Genomic DNA, 20904 nt, shown 5'->3' on the forward strand with positions numbered 1-20904 from the left:
ACAGACATTTTTTAAAGTCATAATTAATAAAGGGTTGCCACTGTTTTTCTGTGGCAACTCAGATGACCTCCTGGTGTTGCAGTCACAACTGGCTGTGAGCCTACAGAACTTACACCATTTGTTTTCAATTATGACGTCCCAGAAAAGCATACAATATGAATTTGCTGGGTTAGCAAAGAGAATACTGAAATTGAAGTGCATTTATGTCTCTAAAATACCAAAAGAAAAAAAGGGGGGACATGAAAAAAAGAAACAAGCTGTTCGAATATCCTCTGTCTTGTCAATAAACAAGTCCCAGGTCGGCAAAACAGTTTTCAAAAAAATACTGATTGTTTCCTAAGTACTTGCAAACTCTTTTCAAGTATCTCAGGTAAGGGGATGAGGAAAAAAAGTGTTGAACCTCTCCACGGAGATGGGCTTCGTTCTTGTGCACTACAACAATAAAGACTATCATAATAACGCTGTGGCGCCTCCTGTCAAGCTGACACTGCCAGGAGGTGGGAGGAACGGTCCTTATGCAACGATTTTTTGCTTAGAAGGCCCTCAATTAAAATTGTAGCTAAGCATACATAACGAAGAACATTCATTTTTTTTTTACATTCGTAGAAAACTGCTTTCTTGTGTGGCCCCAGGGCTGCATGTGGGGAAGGATACCTGCCGCAGGTTTGCAGATTTCCAGGTGCAATGCGGGGCGGGCACTCGAAGGACGGAGGCTGGCGTTCGTGCCCTGCGGGAGTCGGCAACGAATCCCTCAGGCCCAGTGGCGCAGTGTTCGTTCCCGCTAACCTCTGCGGGCCGTGATTCTCGCTTGCTCCCTGACAGGAAAGTGTCAGTTCATGTGTGTCCCTTTCCCCACTAGATGTCACTGTAAATCAACTGCTCGAAGAGGCGGCCCGGCTGTCCTGCGTATCTTGACACTACCAGAGTTCTAAGCCCGGTCAGTCCCAGCACTTATGTCCTCCCCGACCGGGAAGTCCAGAGCGGGGCGGGGCGCGGGGCCTCGCTGCCCTGAGGGCAGCGCGCCTTCCCAGGCGGCGACTGAGGCGCCGCGACCCGAGCGGGAGGCGCGGAGGCGGCGGGGAGCGGGGCGGGCCCGGGAAGGCAGGCCGCGCTCCCCTCCGCCTCCGCGAGCGAGACGGTCACGTGCTGCCGAGGCGCTGCCCCCGCGGAAGGCGGCGGCGGTAGACGAGGGCGGGGCCGGGGAAAGGCGAGCCGGCCGTCCGGCCGTCGCGGGGCTCGGAAGCGCCGCGCCCGTCGTTTCGGGTCGCCCGGCCGGGCGCGAGCCGAGCGCGTGCGCCGCCCGGGGGTGAGCGCGAGCGCCGCACGCCGCGTGCGCAGGGTCAGCGGCCGCGGGCAGGGCGGGGGAGGAGCCAGCGCGCGCGCGCCCGGCCGGCCGCCGGGGGGCGGGGCTGCGGGGAGGGGGAGCCGCCGCGGAACGCGCGCGGGCCGGCCACCGCGAGCGTAGGGGAGCGTGGACCGCGGCGCGGCTGTGTGACTGCCTTCCCCCGGCCCTCCTCCCCCGTCCCCGGGCGAGCGGACTGTGAGGCGTTGCAGCCGGGTCCCGCGAGGCCGGAGGAGGCGGCCGGGCCCGGGCATGGTGGTCTGGGGCAACGCAGAAGGTGAGCGACCCCCGGGCCGGCGGCGAGGGTGGGGGAGGGGTGGGACCGGACACGCGTCGCCCGGAGGCGCCGCAGACCCGCCCGGGCGCGGACGGCCTGAGGCGGGGGCGGGGGAGGGGCGAGCAGGACGGCCCCGCGGGCGGTTCTCTCGCGGCCTGGGCTGCCCGTGGCGGGCGCTCCTCGCGCCGGCAGCTGCCGGGTTATGTAACGCGTGACCTCCCCTTCCCCCTCCGCCATGGCGCGGCCGGCCCCGCCGCTCCGCACTCGGCCACCCCGCGCCGGCTCCTCGCGCCCGCGGCCCTGCCCTCCGCGCTCTCCGCGTCCCGGCGGCGGACGCTGCTGCGGGGCGGCTCAGACGGCACCGCAAACTCCTTCCTGCTGCGCCGGCGCCTCGGCGGCCGTTAGGTCCCGCGCCATTCATTCATGCGCGCGTTCCGGCGTTGGTTCAACCAGCGTTTGCAGAATGTCTGCGCTGGGGCCAGGCGCCGCTGGTCTCCACCCGGCCTCCCCCGAGTGTGTCCCCAGAATCTCACACTTCTCCCCGCGTCCCCCTGTTGGATCCCGGAATCTGTACCGGAATATCCGAAGGCAATTTTCGTTCACTAATTTTTTCTTGTTACTTATCTGCTCTCTTCATATGCAGGGCGCCTCTTCCCACTGTCCTTACAAGTGTCCCTTTCACACTTTCCCCAACTGTCCTTACAAGTGCCCCTTTCACACTTCCACACACTGCTAAAATGATTCAGCCTCAGTGTAGACGGAAAGGGGCATTTCCCTGTATGTTTCACTGCTCTTCTTACCTATTCCCAGTTTGTAAGGAAATAATCTTAATCTAGCAGTCCTCAATTGACTTGCCCTTGTTTACAAAAGTTGCAGATGATATAATTCTTTTTTTTATCTCCACCTTTTCTCAGCCCATGGTATCATTGGTAGAAATGATATCATTTAGGTGAAAATTATTGTAGACTAGCACATACTGTAAAGAGAGCTTGCTACTGTTAAGAACCTGATGTAACAATCCTTAGTTCTGTGTATCTCCCTGGTCTCTGGCTTCTCCACTTCAGTCTCTGAGAATAAGCCATTTCCTCTTTAGGAGGGTAGGACGTACCATAACCTTGGTTCTTCCTGTGGAGTGCACTCAGTTTGTGGGTACCTTCTATCTGCTTTCCAAATTTAGGGTCTCTGCTTTCCCACATAGCTTTGTCTTTGCCCGTTGCTAGCATGTTGTTCCTTCCCTTCCTGTATTTCCTGTGCTAGAATCTTAAAAGCTCATCCAAAGTCTCTCTTTCAGGAATCGTTCTCCAGTCTACAAGGATCTTCTCCATTCAATTCATCGGCTATTTATTTGCCATTTTCCGTGTATTATGATGATTATCATTTTATCCTTATCCCCTTTTCTCTGTCTTATAGGCCCCTTGAGGGTAGAGAATGTACCAAGCTCCTGTCTTTTGTCATAGAACTTTACTCCTATTTTATGGTAAATATTACAAAGTAGGATTTTTTTTAAATGTGGGAATTGCCCCTTTAGACTTCTATGAATTCTCAAGTAGAAACCCATTTTTCCAACTAATGTGTTTGAATATGTAATATTACTGCATTTTCCCCACCCCCGACTTCAAAACTCAGATTCCACATAAGAGAATTGAAGAAATCTTAGGTCCACCAGCAACAAACTAGTCATAATTAATGGGAGGTTACAATTACATATAATATATATTTGAGAGTCCTTTCTGTGATAGCTGCTGTAGTAGAAAGACAAGAACTTCGGAGTTAGATGCACATCTATTGAATTCTGGCTCTGCCAGTTATTAGCTGTGTCTCCTGGGACAAGTTAAATTACTAATATCTCTGATTTTTTTCTCATCTGTGGAATGAAGACATCATTTTCCACCTTGAATAGCTGAAGATTAAATGAGTTCTTGAATGTAAGACGTCTAGTGAGATGCCTGGTATGCAATGGGTGCTCAGTAAATACGTATTGGTATACCCCTTTATTGCAGTTCACAATCTAGAAGGAGCCAGGATGTGCTAGAGATAGAAGCATGAGAGGAAAGCTAATTAGAAGAGGCCATAGGTACAATGTCTCCAAATAAATGACTAAAGAGCTTTATGTTTTTTTCTGCTTCTCAAGAATGTATGTGTGATGTGGCATATTATGAATCATAGGGTATGTTAAAGAGAATGTTTAAAAACGAAGACATCCTTTTTACCTTTTTTTCCCTTCGTATAGTAATAGCAGTAACTGATACTAAAGAATCTTTTTTTTTTTTTCCAAAGGCAAGTCAGAAGGGGTATTAAAAAGTCTTTTTTAGAGACAATTAGGTTGCAGACTCTTCTTTTAGTATCTCATCCACTTATAAACAGTACATAAATCCTAGTCTAAGTTCCAGTATGTCTTGCTTGGACTATTGGAATCGTGCCTTCATTGGTGTCCCTATTTTTCTTGCCTCCTGACTTTCCCACACATATCAGAGTGATCTTTTTAAAAACATAGATTGTCAGTTTCTTGCTCAGAATCCTCCAGAAGCTTCCTGTTACGTGTAGAATTTAGTCTAAGCCCCTTACCACAGCCCATGAGGTCATTGCATGATTTGGCAGTTTGCCAACTTCCAACCTTCGCTCTTACCACATGACTGTCACCTTATTCTGCCTTACACAGTATTTTTGCTGTTACTTGGATAAGCTATTCCTACGTTACGATGTTATACTTAGTGTTCTTTTAGCTGGACCATCCTTTCCTCTAGGTGGTCATAGCTCTTGCCTTTAAGTATTCTATTTGCCGCTCAAATGTCATCACCTCAGAAAGGCCTTCCCTGATTTCTTAAAATAGAAGCCAGCTCCTCCTTGTATTACTTTTGATTCTTTCATTCATTCTTTTTCTCTGTACCATTTATTATTAGGTGAAGATACACTGTTTATTTACTGATTTCCTCCTTAGGCTTTGTTTGTTCCCAGGCCTCTTCCCAACTAGAGGGTAGAGACCTTATTCAAGATCTCAAGACTAGATGGTCTGACTTGTTCACAGCTATATTCCTAGTGCTTAGAACTATGCCTTGTACATAGTAAGCTCTCGGTAAACTTTTAAATGAATGAATGGTATAGTTGATTGGATTTCCATTGGTTCTGGAATCAGCTTGGGTCGGAATCCTTGCTCCTACCATTAATAACTTTTGGTACCTCAGTTTGCTCTTCTGTAATATGACTAATAATATGTACCTCATAGGACTACAGTGAATAATAATTGAACTAATATTTGAAAAGTGCTTAGGACGGCGTTATGTTATACCTTTTTAAAACTATTTGAGATTAGCTGAGAGTAGTCACTTAGTATTTTGTGTTTTGGCATGAGATAAAGGTGGATTAATTGAATTTTATGTTACTTTTTCTTTGAATTTTTGTTGGCTACCAAAATCGTATTTGTGCATTCTTAAATGCAGTTCTTCTTAAAATAAGTACTTTGTGGATGTCCAGAACGAATTAAAAAATAAACTGCTGCAAATGGTGACCGATATTTGGTCTCAGTGTGTAAGTCAGGTTCTTTATTCTTCCATTGGTGGAAGATGCTGAGAGTGATTATCTCAACAGCCACCCACCAAAGTGGCTTTTATACATTTCCCTTTGAAGTTCAGCTGGAAATATGATTGTGGTGATGAAAGGACTTGCTGGAGGCTTCCTGTCTTTAGACAGGAACAACCTTGAAGATCCAGTTGAAGTATGAGTCTTGTAGTATTTGGGAAGGAAGATATGTTTTATCATCATAAGTGTGTCCAGTTTCTGCCTTCCTTCATTATGAGATTTTTCCCCCCAAATTGAATTTGGTTTTTAATTGGAGCTTAAAGGAACCCAGCTGTACTTTATATCCTTCTCTTCCTTTTCGTTCTTCTTTTCGTAGTGTGAGTGTTTTTTCTTTAGTATTTACAGAAATAGGAGAGGAAAGAATTGTTGGAGATAATAACTTTGTAATAATAGATACTTTGAGCTAATGCAACTTGAATTATTCTTATAAACTAAGATTCCGCCTGTGGCAGTTGTACTTTCAAAATACCAGTTATTTTTCGTAGTCCACTTGTCCTTACTAAAATTCCTCTTTGTAGGGATATTATGCTTTATTTCTCAGTTTGAACTTTCGTAAGTAATAGGATTCTAAACTTTGGACCTTAAACTTAAAAAAAAAAAAAAGAAAGTCAAAATACTGCTTCTCTGTGTAACATTTGTCCTGAAATTTAATAATTATTAAGTATGTACTGTGTTCCAGGCTCTTTGCTAAGTGCAGTGTTTCATTTAATATTCACAACCACCATATAAGGTAGGTGTAGTTATAATGAAACAGATTTAGAGAGATGCTGTTACTTGGCCCAGGTTACACAGGTAAGAAAAGGAGCCAGGATTTCCACCTAGTTCTCCCTGAGTCCATAACTCAAGGTCATAACCATTCTGCTGTGACGTACATTAAAAACAAGGTTTCTGTTGGGAAACTTGCCATTATACAAATATTTTATCATATTATTTGTGAATATGCATTCCTCTTAACTACTAGCAGCTTCATCACTATTTATGGCAAAGTTTTTTAAAAATGTATTGTTATACCAAAGTGCCCATATATTCTTTAAATGTGAAATGTTTTAATAGGTTGATGGTACACAAAATCATTTATGTCTTTTTTTCTCACTTATCTAAAAGTCAAAGCATCATGTGTCATAGTACATCAGCTTTTGTAAATAGGCTGAAAAGGTTGTAGATGTGATATATCATATTTAAGAGAACAAAAATGTCTTTAAGTTTGCTTAAGACAAATAAGTTTCAGGTAGCAAGTAATTTAATAAAAATTATTGATGATGTGTTTCTGCTGATTATGGACCAACTCTTTATCTTTGTTTTTAGTAAGTAAGGAGAAACACATTGGTGGGATGATTTTACATAAGTTTTAATGATTTTTGACATCTACTTGCAAGACTTAATTTGTAAGAATACCTAAATTATGAGTTGTTGACTTCCCAGCACTTAAGTAGATTCTGAATTTGGGTGCTAGAAAGAATCTTACAGATTCTTAGAGCTATGCTCTTATTTTACTGGAGGAAAATGAGACCGAAAAAGTAATTCGACTGCTAACGAGAAATAGGAATAGAACCTAGATTATTTTTATCATTGGAAAATAATAGGAAAAATTCTTATCCTCTGTTTATAATGCAGTTAGAAGTTATGCTTTCTCATGTAGCTGCCTTTTCCACATAGGATGGTTTGGAAAACTTTTTGAAGTCCAGACTGGTCCCCGTGGCTTTATGCTTGAATTAAAATGTTAGGTTGGGATGGGCAAAGAATTTGGTTGTGATGTGAGTAGTTTGTACACAATCTCTGTATATGAGTAACCAAAACGTTGCTTACTGCTTCAGTTATTCCTGATCAAACCCAGGGCTGAAATGAACTTCTTGGAGGCTTAGTCACAAAACAATGGCTGCATTTTATATTCTATAATCAACATTATTCCTACATTTGCGATTACTAAGAATGGACTTAATTCATCTTTATCTTTTAGGCACTAGTCTGAATTGTTTAGTTGAAATTATGATTTACATTCCTTGCTCTTTTAAATGCTATTCATCAAGTCCTGAATTTTACTCATAATAACAAGTTCTATTTCTTGATGGCTTATTGGCTTTTTATCTTAAGCCCTTTTTAACCATTTAAAAAATTTTTGAATTTTAAAACTTTTAACAATTTCTTCTTTAATATTTTAAAGATTATAACCAAAAAAATCTTTTTTCCCCCTCATTTAATTCTCATGAGAGTCCCGGGAATACGGGTAGGTTAGTATATCCTGTTTTATAGCTGCATTGTGATTCTGTAACACAGAGAGCTAGGTCAGACATCACAGGGTAAGGCCGCAGTCTGCAAGACCCTTCTCACTTCAGGTACCAGCCACAAACCACAGGGCTTCCAGGCCATCTGCACTTCTGACCAGCTGGCTACAACTTTGGGAGTTCCCACTACCTCCTCAGGTTTGATAATTTGCTAGAATGAGTCACAGAACCCAGGAAAGTGCTTATCTTGCAGTTATAGTTTTATTATATAAAAGGATATAAATCAGGACCAGCCAAATGAAGAGGTACAAAGGGTGAGGTCCTGACAACACATAACCCTTTTAGTACCTCAGTATATGATTCCCAACCCAAGCTTCAGTGTCTGTCCAGAGTTTTTATTGGAGTTTTATTTCATAGATATGACTGAATTGAATCTCTAGCCCCTTTCTTCTCCGTGGAGGTCAGGCTGATATCACGTGGCTCAAAGCCCCAACCATCTACATCCCTGGCCTTTCCAGCGTGACCAGCCTTCATCCTGAAACTAGGGGCCCACTGGTAGTCACCTTGATAATGTAAACTTAGACGTACCATAATAACAAAGACATTCCTGTCAGTTCGGAAGTTCTGAGTTGAGTCTTCCCAGGAGCCAGGCAGAAAGGCCAGCCAAATTCTTTATTATCCAACATTAGCTGAAGAAGTGAGAACAGACACTTGCCCAATTTGTGACAACTAAAGCTATTAGTAGTGGTAGTAGCCCAGTGATTTCCGTTATATTAAAAATTGAGACAGGTTACATTATGCATAAATAGAAGGATTTCTTTCGGTTGAGAATTACAGCATTTTCTTTTATTGGCACCAGAATTTAAAACCTGGGCTATTCATTTGAGTCAAATGTTTTATTTACATAAGTTTTATTGTAGGTTGTGTTATAAACTACATACTTTTTGATATTTAAGAACCTTGATAATCTTGGCTGTGAAAAGTTTGATTTTTGGTATTTCTTTTTGAATTTGTATTTTTAGAGCTAGGTAATTATTTATTACTGTTAAGTAAAAGAAAAGCTAAACCTGTGAATGAGATTTTTATAGGTGGGGTGGGGGTGTTGATAATCTATTTGTTGTTAGAGTTGTAAAATGTTTTAGTAACATTTACAAAATTGCTGTTTTGAATCTTAACACTTGAGTCCAGGTTACTAACACCAAGCTTACCATGTTGGGAGTTAATAATAATCTTCTTTTGCATATCATTTATGCCCAATAGAAGATCTTGTTTCTGATTGTCACTTAAAGATTATATTAAATTCTTTCTGAGTTTCTCAGAGATCTGTTAGTTCGGGTATAGTGTGCTAAAATAAGCTGTTACATTGAATAAGACTTATGGTGTCTTGAAGAATGTAGCATCTCCTTAAAATGTAGTATCATCTTTCAGAAGTAGTGTTTTTGTTTTTTTAAAAATATGTGATATTTAAATATGATATTCTTGGCATGAAGCAAGGGAAAATAGTCCAGAAGCAGTGTTAATTTCTTAAACATTCTACCTCTTTTATGTTCCCTTGCAATTACATTTAATATAGCGTTTTCTGAGAAAAATTTGTGAAAGATGGAATTGATAACAGATCAAGAAAAGAGTAACTTTGACCATATTTTTGAATTGCAGTTGCTCAGAGGGATTTATTTTTAGTTATATGTCATTTATGTCAGTTTACCTTTTGATTTCAGAGAATTGTATGGGTGCAGTGCACAAGATGAAGACTTGTGCTAAGACAGATTTATATGTAGATCTTGGTGTAGGTTAGGCTCAGGGGCCAGAACTCTCCCTGTCTCTGCAACCATCCCGTTCCCAACTGTTTACATGCACAAATTTATACTTCCTTTCCTAAAACTGACAAAGTAAGGTTCAAACTTCTCAGTATGGTATTCAAGGCCTCTGTTCTATTTCCTCAGCTACCTTAGTTCCTCTACCACTGCATCTGGCCATGTATCCTATATACCAGTCAATTCCACAGTGTTGCTTTAAGCATCTTTCTGCATATTTTTCTTTTGTGTTTTATTATGAATTTTCTTTTCTTCCTGAAAGCTCTGCCTTCCCTCCAGCCCTTTTCTATCTGGTAAAATCCTAATAATTATTGTTCTTAGCTCAGTCTTTCAATGATATCTTCTTTGTATTGCTGTTTTCTCTGTGCATTTTTTTGCATTCTGTCAGTACCTCTAATGTAGGGTCCTGTATTAAAGTTTTATGCAAATCTTTTTTTCTCTGTTAATCTTGGATTGTGGTTTATATTTAAGGAACTTTACTCACCTTAAAAACTGGAAATTAAAGTAAATGCTTAGTGAATGTAGAGTATACCATTAGATCAGACCTGGAATTTGGGGGAAGTGAGAGTGGGTAGTAGGACAGGAGAGATTTTCTTATCTGTAATCTAATTAAAACCTTCAACTGGTGAGTTGCGTTTACTCCTGTTGTGAAATTCTTTCTACTAGTGCACATTGTAGCAACATTCTCTCTACTTAGTATAACTTGTCTCATTATGTCTGAACTGTCTCTGTTCTCACTCACCACCCTAGATACATTTTAGCTACAGGTAAAACCAACGATTCTCAGTGTGTGCCTCAGACCTGCAGCATCAGTGTTACCTGGGAACTTTTTAGAAATGCAGATTCCTGGCCCTGCCCCAAGACTCACTGAGTCAGAACATTTGGAGTTGGGGCCCAGCAGTCTATGTTTTATCAGGCCCTCCAAGTGATTCTGATGCATATGAACCACTGCTTTAGATACAATCCCCTCATCTTTGATATTACCACCTTTATTTTCTAGCTAAGTTCTGTCCCTGTTACTAGCCCTTCTACAATGGCCTTTGAAATCCTTGATTTATTGCATCTTTGAACTTCTCTGCAGATGATCGTTTGGCTTTCCTGTGAGAATATACCACTTCTCCTTAGTGAAGATCAGGGGCTTTTTACTCCTTGTAGACTTTTTTAATCATGTCATCTCTGGAACAATCTTTTGTTTTCCTTTATAGCTTGATGTCTACTAATGGACATGCTGGTTTTGAGATGCATGTGGGGTATCCCAATGGAGATATTCAGTACAAGCAATTGAACGACCTGGTTTGGAACAGAAGAAACCAGGAAAATTGAGGGAGGGTATTTGGAAACTGGGTGATTTCTCCACACTCTGGAAAGCTAGAGAAGATGGTACTTTATTAAAATGATGTCTTCACTTCTTCCTCTTTCTTTCTTTGGAAATCTAATTCCAGGAAAGAAAATTATTAGGGATTCTTTCAGAACACTCACTTTATCTTGTATTCATATGATTGATTTTATTAAATTAATCATTTTTTTTGTATTTTTTGTAGTTATGAATAACCAAAAGGATAAGAAAGAGAAGACTCTGTTATATTGAATTGTTTGGGATAGAAGCTTTTCTTTAATAAGATCAACTTAAACTGTGATATTTCAGATATTTGATATGCATTTTCAGTTCCAATACATTTAAATATTTTTCTTATACATCTCATCATTTGTCTCTATTTTTGTATCTGTGTAGTTTATTTAAATTGAATCAATCATAATATTAAAATGATTAACTGTACTTAAATTCATTAGGCTAAGGTGCTGTAACAGAGACTTCAGAATATGGTGATACAAACAGTATTGAAGTTTTTCTCTCACCTGTAATAGTCCAAAGATAGGCAGGCAGTCTACAGTGGATAAGTAACTACTTTTTAGGTCATTCAGGGTTCCAGGATCCTTCTGTTTGCTTATCCATTTCCTAGGATATTGTCCTCATTCACATGCTTAAAGCCGGGTTTCCTCACAACTGCATTCCAGAAAAAGAGGTAAACAACTTCCTTTAAGAATATGGCACAGATTTATACACATAACTTTGCTCGTATTCCATTGACCAGGACTTTAGGCATGTGGCCATTCCTGATTTTAAAGGAGCCTAAGGAATTTAGTCTGTAGTTGGCAACCCTGCTTCTGACAAAGAGGAGTGGTAGAGGTGTTCTATTACTAAAAGAAATAAGCATAATGAGTATTGGAAGACAGTGACATTCTGCCACTGCAGAGCTTGGGGTCCCAAGACCACCCTCACTTCTGACACGAACTGCAAGTCCCCAAGAGCACCCTCAGGTTCAGTCATTCACTGGAAGGGCTCACAGAACTCCTAAAAGCTCTTGTACTTATGGCTGGATTTATTACAGTGAAAAGATACAGATTAAAATCAGCCAAAGGAAGAGGCGCATGGGGCACACGGAAGAATTCCACATGTGGAACTTGAAGTTATCTTCCCCCAATGAAGTCATGGATGGTGCTAGCTTCTGGCACTGATATATGACAGTACTCATGGACTATTGTCAAGCAGGGAAGCTCACCTAAGCCTTGCTGTCCAGAGTTTGTATTGGGGCTTGGTCACTTAGATATCAGACTGCTAGCATCATTGGTTGACCTTTAGTCTCCAGCCCTTGAGAGGGCCGATGATATATGGCACAAAGCCCCACAATAAATCACATTGTTAGACTGTCTGGAGTGGCTCAAAGCCCTCAGGTAAACAAAGACATTTAACAGACAGGAAATTCCAAGGCCTTAAGGATTACTTCCCAGGAACCCAGGGCAAAGACAAAACCTTTCTTTGGATAAGGTGAATTCTTTATTACACAGCCACATATGTCGATAGGCACATCTTATTTTTGGAAAGTGTAGAAAAAGTTGCATAATACATAGGCTTTTGTTAAAAGTTTTTGTTTTTTTTTTTTAAATGGATAGGTGTATAGAATCAAATGCATTTTAAAACTGCAAAAGACTAGAATTAGTCAGGTCTAACTATCCACATGTGAAAGAACTAGTATCTGACTGATATTGACTTGCTTAAGTCTGAGAACGGTTAGCAGCAAAGTTGGTGCTGTTTCTGGGGTCTCTTCTCATGAACATGGACTAAGTGGGATGTAGATGGAGCTTATTTGTAGGGCCTATTTTCTTCTTAGTCCTTCTGTTACAAATATGGCTGCTACTATGTCTGACCTAGACAGGTACTGGATTCCCTAGTGAAGAAGCATCTGTTTTGTTGAATTGTATTAGCATAGTTCAGTTCAATAGGAGTGTTCTTACTTACTTTTTCAGCAGTTGATATTGATACCATTGTTGTTTTTTCCATTGAAGATTTGGGAACATAGTTTTGCAAAAGATAAGGATGAATTTGAACCATGAACCAGCAGTGCAGCCTTAGGGAACATTTTAGCTTCTCTACCCCTGGAAGGCAGCAGTGTGCAAAATAAATAGTGCTTGGCCTACCTACTCTGTAGATGCATTGTAAACATAAATGGTAGATATTCAGGGACCTTTGAAAAATAAAAGCATTATGGAAATGTAAGATATTATTACTGGTGTGTTCAAATGTGAAGAATTTAAGTGTAAATTTAAGGAATTAAAAGTGAAAATTTTTAAGGAAAAAAGTGAAAATTTAAGGAATATTGAATGGAAGGAAATAAAAAGTGTCAGTCAATAGGTGAATTTTTTAGGTGGTGGGAATATGGATAATATCCCCCTCCCCCTTCCTGTTTTCTTTATTTTCCAATTTTCTACAATGAACGTGTTGCTTTTATAAATAGGGCAAGAAAAATTGTTTTTGAAAAGGAACACCTAGGAAGACTGAATACTTAGCAGCATGACAAAGAACTCAATTCAGCAATGGAGGGATAATAATGTCCCAACGAAAGATAGAAAGATCAGATTCACCTCAAGAAAAGCCTTATGTACCAAACCCTGTAATTTTTTCTTTGGTGAGTGCTGTATGCCAGTTTTATTTGGTATATTAAAGTTCTTTGAGTTCTGTGTTTCTTTGGTGTTGATCAAGATGGTCTCTCATCCAGTACAGGAATTGTTTCATTGCAGAAGAAAAAATTGGTAACAGGAAAATGTTTCAATATACCAAAGGTGAAAAACCATGTAAAAAAGCGTTCTCTTGGGTTAGGAATAAAGTCTGATCGAAATATTTCAGACTTTTAGTTTATATATTTTTAAAAGCTATCTTAGATACGTGAAGTACACACAGAACTATTCATAGAATGTAAGCTGTCAGCTTGGTTTAGAATCCCTAAAAGCAAGTGTATGCTGAAGACCAGAGACAGTAGCTGTGCTTCTGTGGAAATTGTTGTAAGGGCGAGATGCCCTTTACCTAGGTGACTGTTTTTCATTTTTGTTTTAAGTAGCTTGGTGAGAGTCCCTTCAAAGTTAAAACCTGACTGTAGTGTGGGGGGGATGGGACTGGAAGAATGCTCTACTTCTCTGGGTTAAGAAATTCAAGAATCTCTGTAGTGCCCTTGTAACTTCAGCAATCTGAGCACTATATAACCTTAGACAATGATGGTCTCTATGGTTGAGTCAAAATAAAATCTTAAAACAGCTGTATTTTTGTATTTCAATATTACATTAAAAGGTATTTATCTGGTGTTAAAGCCTTTACCATTTAAGGACAAAATAAAAGCACATCTGAGGAGGCGTTTTCAAACTTTATTAGTACCTGTGTGCTAGCACCTCATTTACTTAGTCATTATAAGGGCAATATCTGGTCCTTGTAAATTACTTTTTTTGGTGGCTGGCTCGTGAGGATCCGAACCCCCTACCTTGTAAATTATTTCTGTATACAGCCTCCCACAGCCCCCAATTCCAAGGGTGAAAAAAGTCTCAGATACAGCTGTACACGTTTCTTGGAGAAGTGCCCTCTTTCTCAGCTTTATATTCCAGCTGAGCATCCCAGTTACTGTCCCCTGTTCCCTGTTGCTTGCCAGTCTCTGTGACCTCAGCTGCCTGTCCCTATTTCCAGCTTCAGAAGTCCTTTTTAAAAAACAAACAAACAAAAAACTTCTTTGCTCCTTTAAAAACATTTTAAAAGAAATTTAAATTGGGGTAAAATATATATAACTCAAAAACTTACCATTTCAACCATTTTTAAGTTGACAGCTCTGTGAGATTAAGTATATTCACAGTGTTGTGCAGCCATCACCACCGTGCATCTCCAGAACTCTCTCACCTTGCCTGAGACTCTACCAATTAAACGATCATCTCCCTCAACACCATTTTACTTTCTGTCTCCGTGGATTTAACTACTCGGTATATTATATGAGTGGGATCATACAGTGTTTGTCTTTTTGTGAATGGCTTCATTTAGCATAATGGCTTCGAGATTCATTCATGTTGTAGTACATGTTGGAATTTCCTTCCTTTTTACGTATGAACAATATCTTATTGTATGTATACAGCACATTTCGTATATCCTTTTATCTGTCAGTGCATGGGTTACTTCCACCTTTTGGCTATTGTGAATAATGCTGCTCTGAACATGGGTACACAGACATACTTGTTTGTGACCCTGCTTTCAATTCTTTTGAGTATATACCCAGAAGTGGAATGGCTGAATCATACAGTAATTGTATTTCTAATTTTTTGAATAACTGCCCTACTGTTTTCCATAGCAGCTGCACCATTTTATATTTCCACCAACAATACACAAGGGGTCCAATTTCTTCCCATCCTTGCCAGCACTTATTTTTTTTTTTTTCTGTTTTCTTTGTGGTAGTCCTTGTTGGGTGTGAGGTAGTAACTCATTGTGGTTTCAGTTTGCATATCCATAATGATTAGTGATGTTGAGAATCTTTTCATGTGCATATTGGCCATTTGTATGTCTTTAGAGAAATGTCTATTCAAACCGTTTGCCCACTTTTTAATCAGGCTATTTGTGTTTTTATTGTTAACGTGTAGGAATTTTTTATATATTCTGTATATTAACAACCCCTCATCAGATACATGGCTTGCAGATGTTCTCTCCCATCTTGTAGGTGGCCTTTTCACTCTGCTGATTGTACACAAGTTTTAAATTTTGAGGTAGTTCAGTTTATCTGTTTTTTCTTTTGTTTATGCTTTTGGTGTTATGTCAAAAAGACCATTGCCAAATCCAATGCTGTGAAGCTTTTACTGATGTTGTCTTCTAAGAGTTTTATAGTTTTAGCTTTTTAGGTCTTTGATACATTTTGAGTAAATTTTTTATGTTGTATAAGGTAAGGGTTCAACTTCTTTTGCGTGCGAATCCAGTTTTCCTAGCACAATTTGTTGAAGATTGTCCTTTCTCCATTGAGCGGTCATAGAGGAGTCTCTTAAATACAGAAGTTCCTGGGATGTATTATACCTTTAAGCCAGTTTCTTAGTTGTCAGTAAGCAGAGAATTGACAGCTAACAAAAAAGAGGCCCCGAAGGGGTGTTAAGTAGAGATAGGGGAGGGAGCCAAAGGCAAATTTATTTTATTTCAACCTTGCCTGGAGATGCGGTGGCCACAGGCTGCTTTCTTTGCACTTGTGTCCCTTTTATGAATTACGTTATACTACTGTAATTGCACATTAATTAATTCATTGCATATTCTTGTTTCATTCAGTAAATATTTCTTAAATAACTGTTAAATGAAGGTAAGATAAACCCATGCATCTACAGATGACTAACTACAGTAAGAGATTATTAAAAGCCATTCAGTTTCATTACTTAATAGTCAATAAACTTTATAGTTACAAGTATGTAACCAACAGATTAACACTGATGAATATATATTTGAGCATTTTGTGGATATGTAGTTTGAGTTTTGCTGTTCTGTGATGAACTGTTTAAAACCTTATAGTGTTAGTAATATTTTAGTAAATAGATGAAATACCACTTTTGCATGAAAATGATAGCTTTTGGGGATGAATATCATTCTCTGGGTAGATATCAAAATCCACCAATAACCGTGGTGAAGAAGGCAGAATGAAGTTCTTTCTGGAGAGATTTGACCAGCTTCTTAAAATGCACATTGGATGTCCAGTGAACTGATAGCAGTGTGCTTCAGCAAAAGGTGAACTAAAGTTAGGAAGATAGCATGCATTAGTAATCTTGTTATATTTTTAAATAAGCAGGTCCTTAATGAGACACTCTATCAAACCATCCCTGTTAAGAGAATAGGGAGAGTCAGGAGGTCTTTTGCGTTGCAGGCATTCAGGATCCCTGGGCTCCTTATAAACACAGCTGTTCTCCCATGTGCCTTACTTAAACTTGCCTCACCTGGCTAACTGTTATCGCACGTTGACACTGGGGGCTGGGCATGGCTGCACTGACAGCCTCTATTTTGATTGGTCTTTATAATTTCATTACTTGAGTTTTAACTTGTTTTAGGTTATAGGAGAGTTTTAGCTTGTGAACCTTTCAAGGATTGGGACATTTCCAGCCCCTTTTGTAGAGTCCCATATATGGAAACAGAAAAGAGCCAAGAAGTCTTTAGGCTTAGTTTTTAGTGCATTAGTTTTAGTTATCAGTCTTTTTCAGTGTGTTGAGCTTTTTCTTCTAGAACAATCTTATTCAGAACCCAAAACTAAAGCTTTTAATAAAAGTAGGGCTGCTAAAGTTGAAGTGGGTTTAGAGAGTGGAACCTTACTTGCTTACTTTTTTTTAATCCCCAACTCTCTTTCTTCCCTGCCACATCCACCCTATATCCAGTTATGGTCCCACAGGGATTCTACTGAATGCAGATCAGTTAAGCTTCCTTGTTTTATGGGTCAAGAGGTATCAGGCCTAGTGCTCTTGGACTTACCCCAAATCATATAGCTAGGCAGTCCTAGGACTGGGATTTGAGCCCAGACCTCATGTCACTAAATTTACTGCTCTTTTCATTATGTTCTAGACCAAGCTTAGCTTATTTAAAATAACCAATATTGTTGTATACTTTATAGTTTTCAAAGGGTTTTCACATATGTGGTCTCATTTGATATTCACTCCGAACTGTCAAGATAGATTACTGAAATAATAGCTGGTGTTTATTGAGACCATACCCTAAATGCTTGGGATAAGGATACTGTTGTATACATTAATTCACTCTTTATCCATTTTTCAAACTAATTTTTTGAAACCCAGTCGTTGGCATCTCCATTGATGTTGCTGGATAAGGAGAAATTTGTAGGTTATTTTAGTGCATTAAGTTTCAGAAACCTTTATCACTTTCCTCAAGATCATCAAGCACTGTGGAATTAGATTTGGAACTCAGTCTGCAAGAGTTTCCTCTGAAAACGGGAAGGTGATTTTTATTTACTAGTCTACCTTGATAATTGGATGGCTTGTCAATACAGGGCAATCTCTTCTTGGTGAGTAGGTTTAGTCAAGAGGATGCATTGTAATTCTGGAGGTTGCTTGGAACAGAGAGGATGAAAACAGAGGGAGTGTGTTATTTCTGAGAGAGATTTCTGTCAGGTAGTGGTATCCTGATTCATTGCCTTCCTCCATTCTAGGGAAAATCCTATTTGAAGAAACAAGTCAGTCTTCTAGCATGGAGAACTTTACCCTGGATGACTACAGAGGCATTGGCAGAGCCTCTTTCTTTTTCGAAGATCCTTACTGGTTAGCAGAAACATATGCCTTTACTTCATGACATACCAGTTTCCAAAAATAGGGTTTTATGTTTGCTACTTCCTGATTTCACACTACGAAAGAAGCACTGTAGTCTTATAAGTAACCCTGTAAATGACTTATAATTAATTCCACTTGTTGTGTGGTTTTCAAAGTGTGCATCACTTGCTAATCTTGTCTGTGTACCACTTTTTGTGGAGGAGGTGTCTGTCATAGCACTCTCGGTTTATTTATTTATTTATTTTGGTGGCTGGCCAGTACAGGGCTCTGAACCCTTGACCTTGATGTTATCAACACCACGCTTTAACCAATGTCTATTTAAACAGCATGCAATTCAATTGTGAATCTTGGGAAGATGTTTTAAACTAAGAGAAATAACAGGTAGGTAAGATTAAACTAAATATGCAGGGTACTATTTCAAATATTGATAGAGGCACATGCTATGTTTGGAACTTAATACTATTGCTGCCATGCTTTATAATTTACATATAAGTTTATTCTCCTTATTCAATAAGTATTTACTGACTGCATATAATATACAAAATTAATGGCAGTTTTATTCAAAAGTACTTCAAAAAGTTTATGGAAAGATTTGTATTTTCTTTTAATTTTTTTTTCCACAAGTTTTTTGAAGTACCCTCATATATAGCATATTCTTAATATTTTCATTATATAATACTTTGGATATCAGAAAGGAGATAATGCATGTGGGTCTAATGAAAATATGTGAAGTAGGAACAGTACATATCAACAGAAGTATTGATAAACCTATGCATTTTTTGCTTCCTGTCACCTGAGTCTCTCCTTTATTTGGTCTCATAATTGAGGTTGTCAGGTAGCTTTGCTGCATGCCGGGTTGGTCTGCCAGCATTAGTGCTGCATCATGAAGTTTGCTTTATATTCCAGGGCTTCCTCCCATCCCCCTCCCCACCCCATGCATTCTTCTCAACATTTTTCCCTTAAGTTATATTTGTAGAGCTAGTATGTCCTTGACTGGTGCTCATTTCTTTTTAGATTGAAAAATTTTAGACCTCAGACAAAAATGCCTATTTCATTTGTCTGAGTAGTGCCTAGTATATAGTATGGTGCTAGTAGTGTTCTGTTAGCTTTTATCCATAGGTAGTTTAAGAAGTGTGATATCCCTTATACACAGGTGCTAAATTATTTCTTAGATGCCACAATTATCTATTCTATGAAATGTAATCTCTACAGTTGTATACAGAACTGTCTGGCATCTATTGTGTGACATAAGAGTTATTTAATTGATGTCATCTAATAGTGACAGGGCTGATAAACTGCCACTCCTAGTATTAAGCAAAGATCAGATTTACAGTTAGTTTTTTTCCCCCTAGCCACACTGTCAGAGGCCATTTTGGTCTACACATAGACTAAATGAATTTGGTAGAACAAGTTGCCTTAAATCTTTTCTGGATAGTTAAAGGTGGTCTGTATAAATAAATAAATAAATAAATAAAACAAATGTAGAGCATTAAAATTGTTAAATAATAAAAAATATTCTAAAATTGAAGTACATTGCTAAAAGTATATGGATACAGTAGTTTTAACTTTTTTACGTTTAGTTGCTGAAAATAGTCCTTTAGAGTGTCTTATGTAGAGCACCAAAACGAGTTCTAATAGTTAACTACCCAAACCTCAAGTTACTATTGAGACCCAGAGAGATGGGGATTTACCAGAGGCCAGGAAAGTTAGTGGCAGAGCCTGGACTGGAACCATTTCCTTTTACCCCAGTCTTTTATTCATAGTCTTTTGATTCACTTATGCTATATATTATGCCACAAACAATAACAGGTCTATTATCATTTTTGTAGTTTCATTCAGTCAGTATTTTACATCGGTTTATCCAAATATTTAGTATTTTTCTTGATGCATTTTTTTCCTGCATTTTTGACCTTCCATCTAAGAATTTTCCTTCCACCTGAGAAATATTCATTTAGGGTTTTCTTTAATGCAGGCTTTCTGGGGACGTTAACTTCTGTTTTAATTTGCCTGAAAATGCCTGTATTTCATCTTTCTTGACTGAAATTTTTTCTGGGCATAGAATTCTAAATTAGTTATGTTCTTTCAGCCCTGCCTTCTGGTTCCTATTGTGTCTGTCGAAAAGAGAGCCATGTTTCTAATTGCTGCACCTTTGAGTATTTTGAATGGAGTCACTCTGTTCTCCCACCCATCATAACTTTTGAGTTTTTTTTTTTTGTCTTAGGTTTTCTGTAATTTTACTGTTGTATGTCTTGGTTGTTGATTTCTATTGCTTCTTGCTTGAGAGTCATTGGACTTCTTGAATTTGTGGTTTGGTTTTAGTTTTAGATTGTTTTAGCCATTATTTCTTCAAATGTAATTTCTGTTTTTCTCCTTTTTTCCAAATTTATTTGTTAGGCCTTCTCAAGTATGCTCTGTATCTTTCCCTCCTTTTCCTATTCTCTATCTTTCCGTACCACTGTGCTTTATCTGGATGTTTTCTGCTGACTTATTTTCAAATAATCTTTATTGCTGTTATCCATCTGTTAAGTTCTTAATTTTTAGTATTGCATCTTTTAATTCTCTTATTTCTTATATTTTCCGGTTCTTTACAGATATTCTGAAACTTGTCTTTTATCTCCTTGGACAAGTAAGCATAGTTAAAGTCTATGTTAAGTTCAATATCTGCAGTCTCTGTAGGTCTGTTTATTTTGTTGTTCTGTTGGTTCTCACTCATGTAATCATCTTTGTGTGCCTGGTTTATTTTTATTGGTGTGCCAGACATATTTGTAAAATTGTTTGTAGAAATATATGAGGTTTAGGATGTTGATATCCTCCATATGGGATTTGCATTTGTTTCTGCCAGGTGTCTTGGTGTGCTGGCAGTCCAAGATCACCTAAATTTACTTTCAGAGATTGAAATAATGTAAGGCAGAATTTAGTTTGTGCAAAATTTGATCTGTCTACATCCAGTTTATTCTTACTCTCTTAAGAGTAAGTCCTAATCCCAAGTTTGGAGATCTATATCCTGCAAGACCCTTGGAATCCTAATTTTTGTTCCCCTAGCACTGTGTGTTTGTCCAAAACATCGCCCAG

General features: G+C 39.2%; 1 protein-coding gene across 5 annotated transcripts in view; it reads left to right on the top strand.

Moving 5' to 3' along the window:
• Positions 1 to 1410: 1410 nt before the first annotated feature.
• REV1 (REV1 DNA directed polymerase) overlaps positions 1411 to 20904 on the top strand; it is an 84601-nt gene continuing 65107 nt past the window's right edge. For all 5 annotated transcript variants that reach the window (XR_010021694.1, XM_063078828.1, XM_063078827.1 and 2 more), the window contains exon 1: positions 1411 to 1619. Coding sequence is in view for 1 of the 5 variants with exons in the window: in XM_063078829.1 (XP_062934899.1) it covers positions 1595 to 1619 (25 nt within the window). In the remaining 4 variants the exon portion in view is untranslated. The remainder of the gene's footprint in view (positions 1620 to 20904) is intronic.

This window comes from Cynocephalus volans, chromosome 14 (genome assembly GCF_027409185.1).
Source record: "Cynocephalus volans isolate mCynVol1 chromosome 14, mCynVol1.pri, whole genome shotgun sequence".
Lineage (NCBI taxonomy): Eukaryota > Metazoa > Chordata > Mammalia > Dermoptera > Cynocephalidae > Cynocephalus > Cynocephalus volans.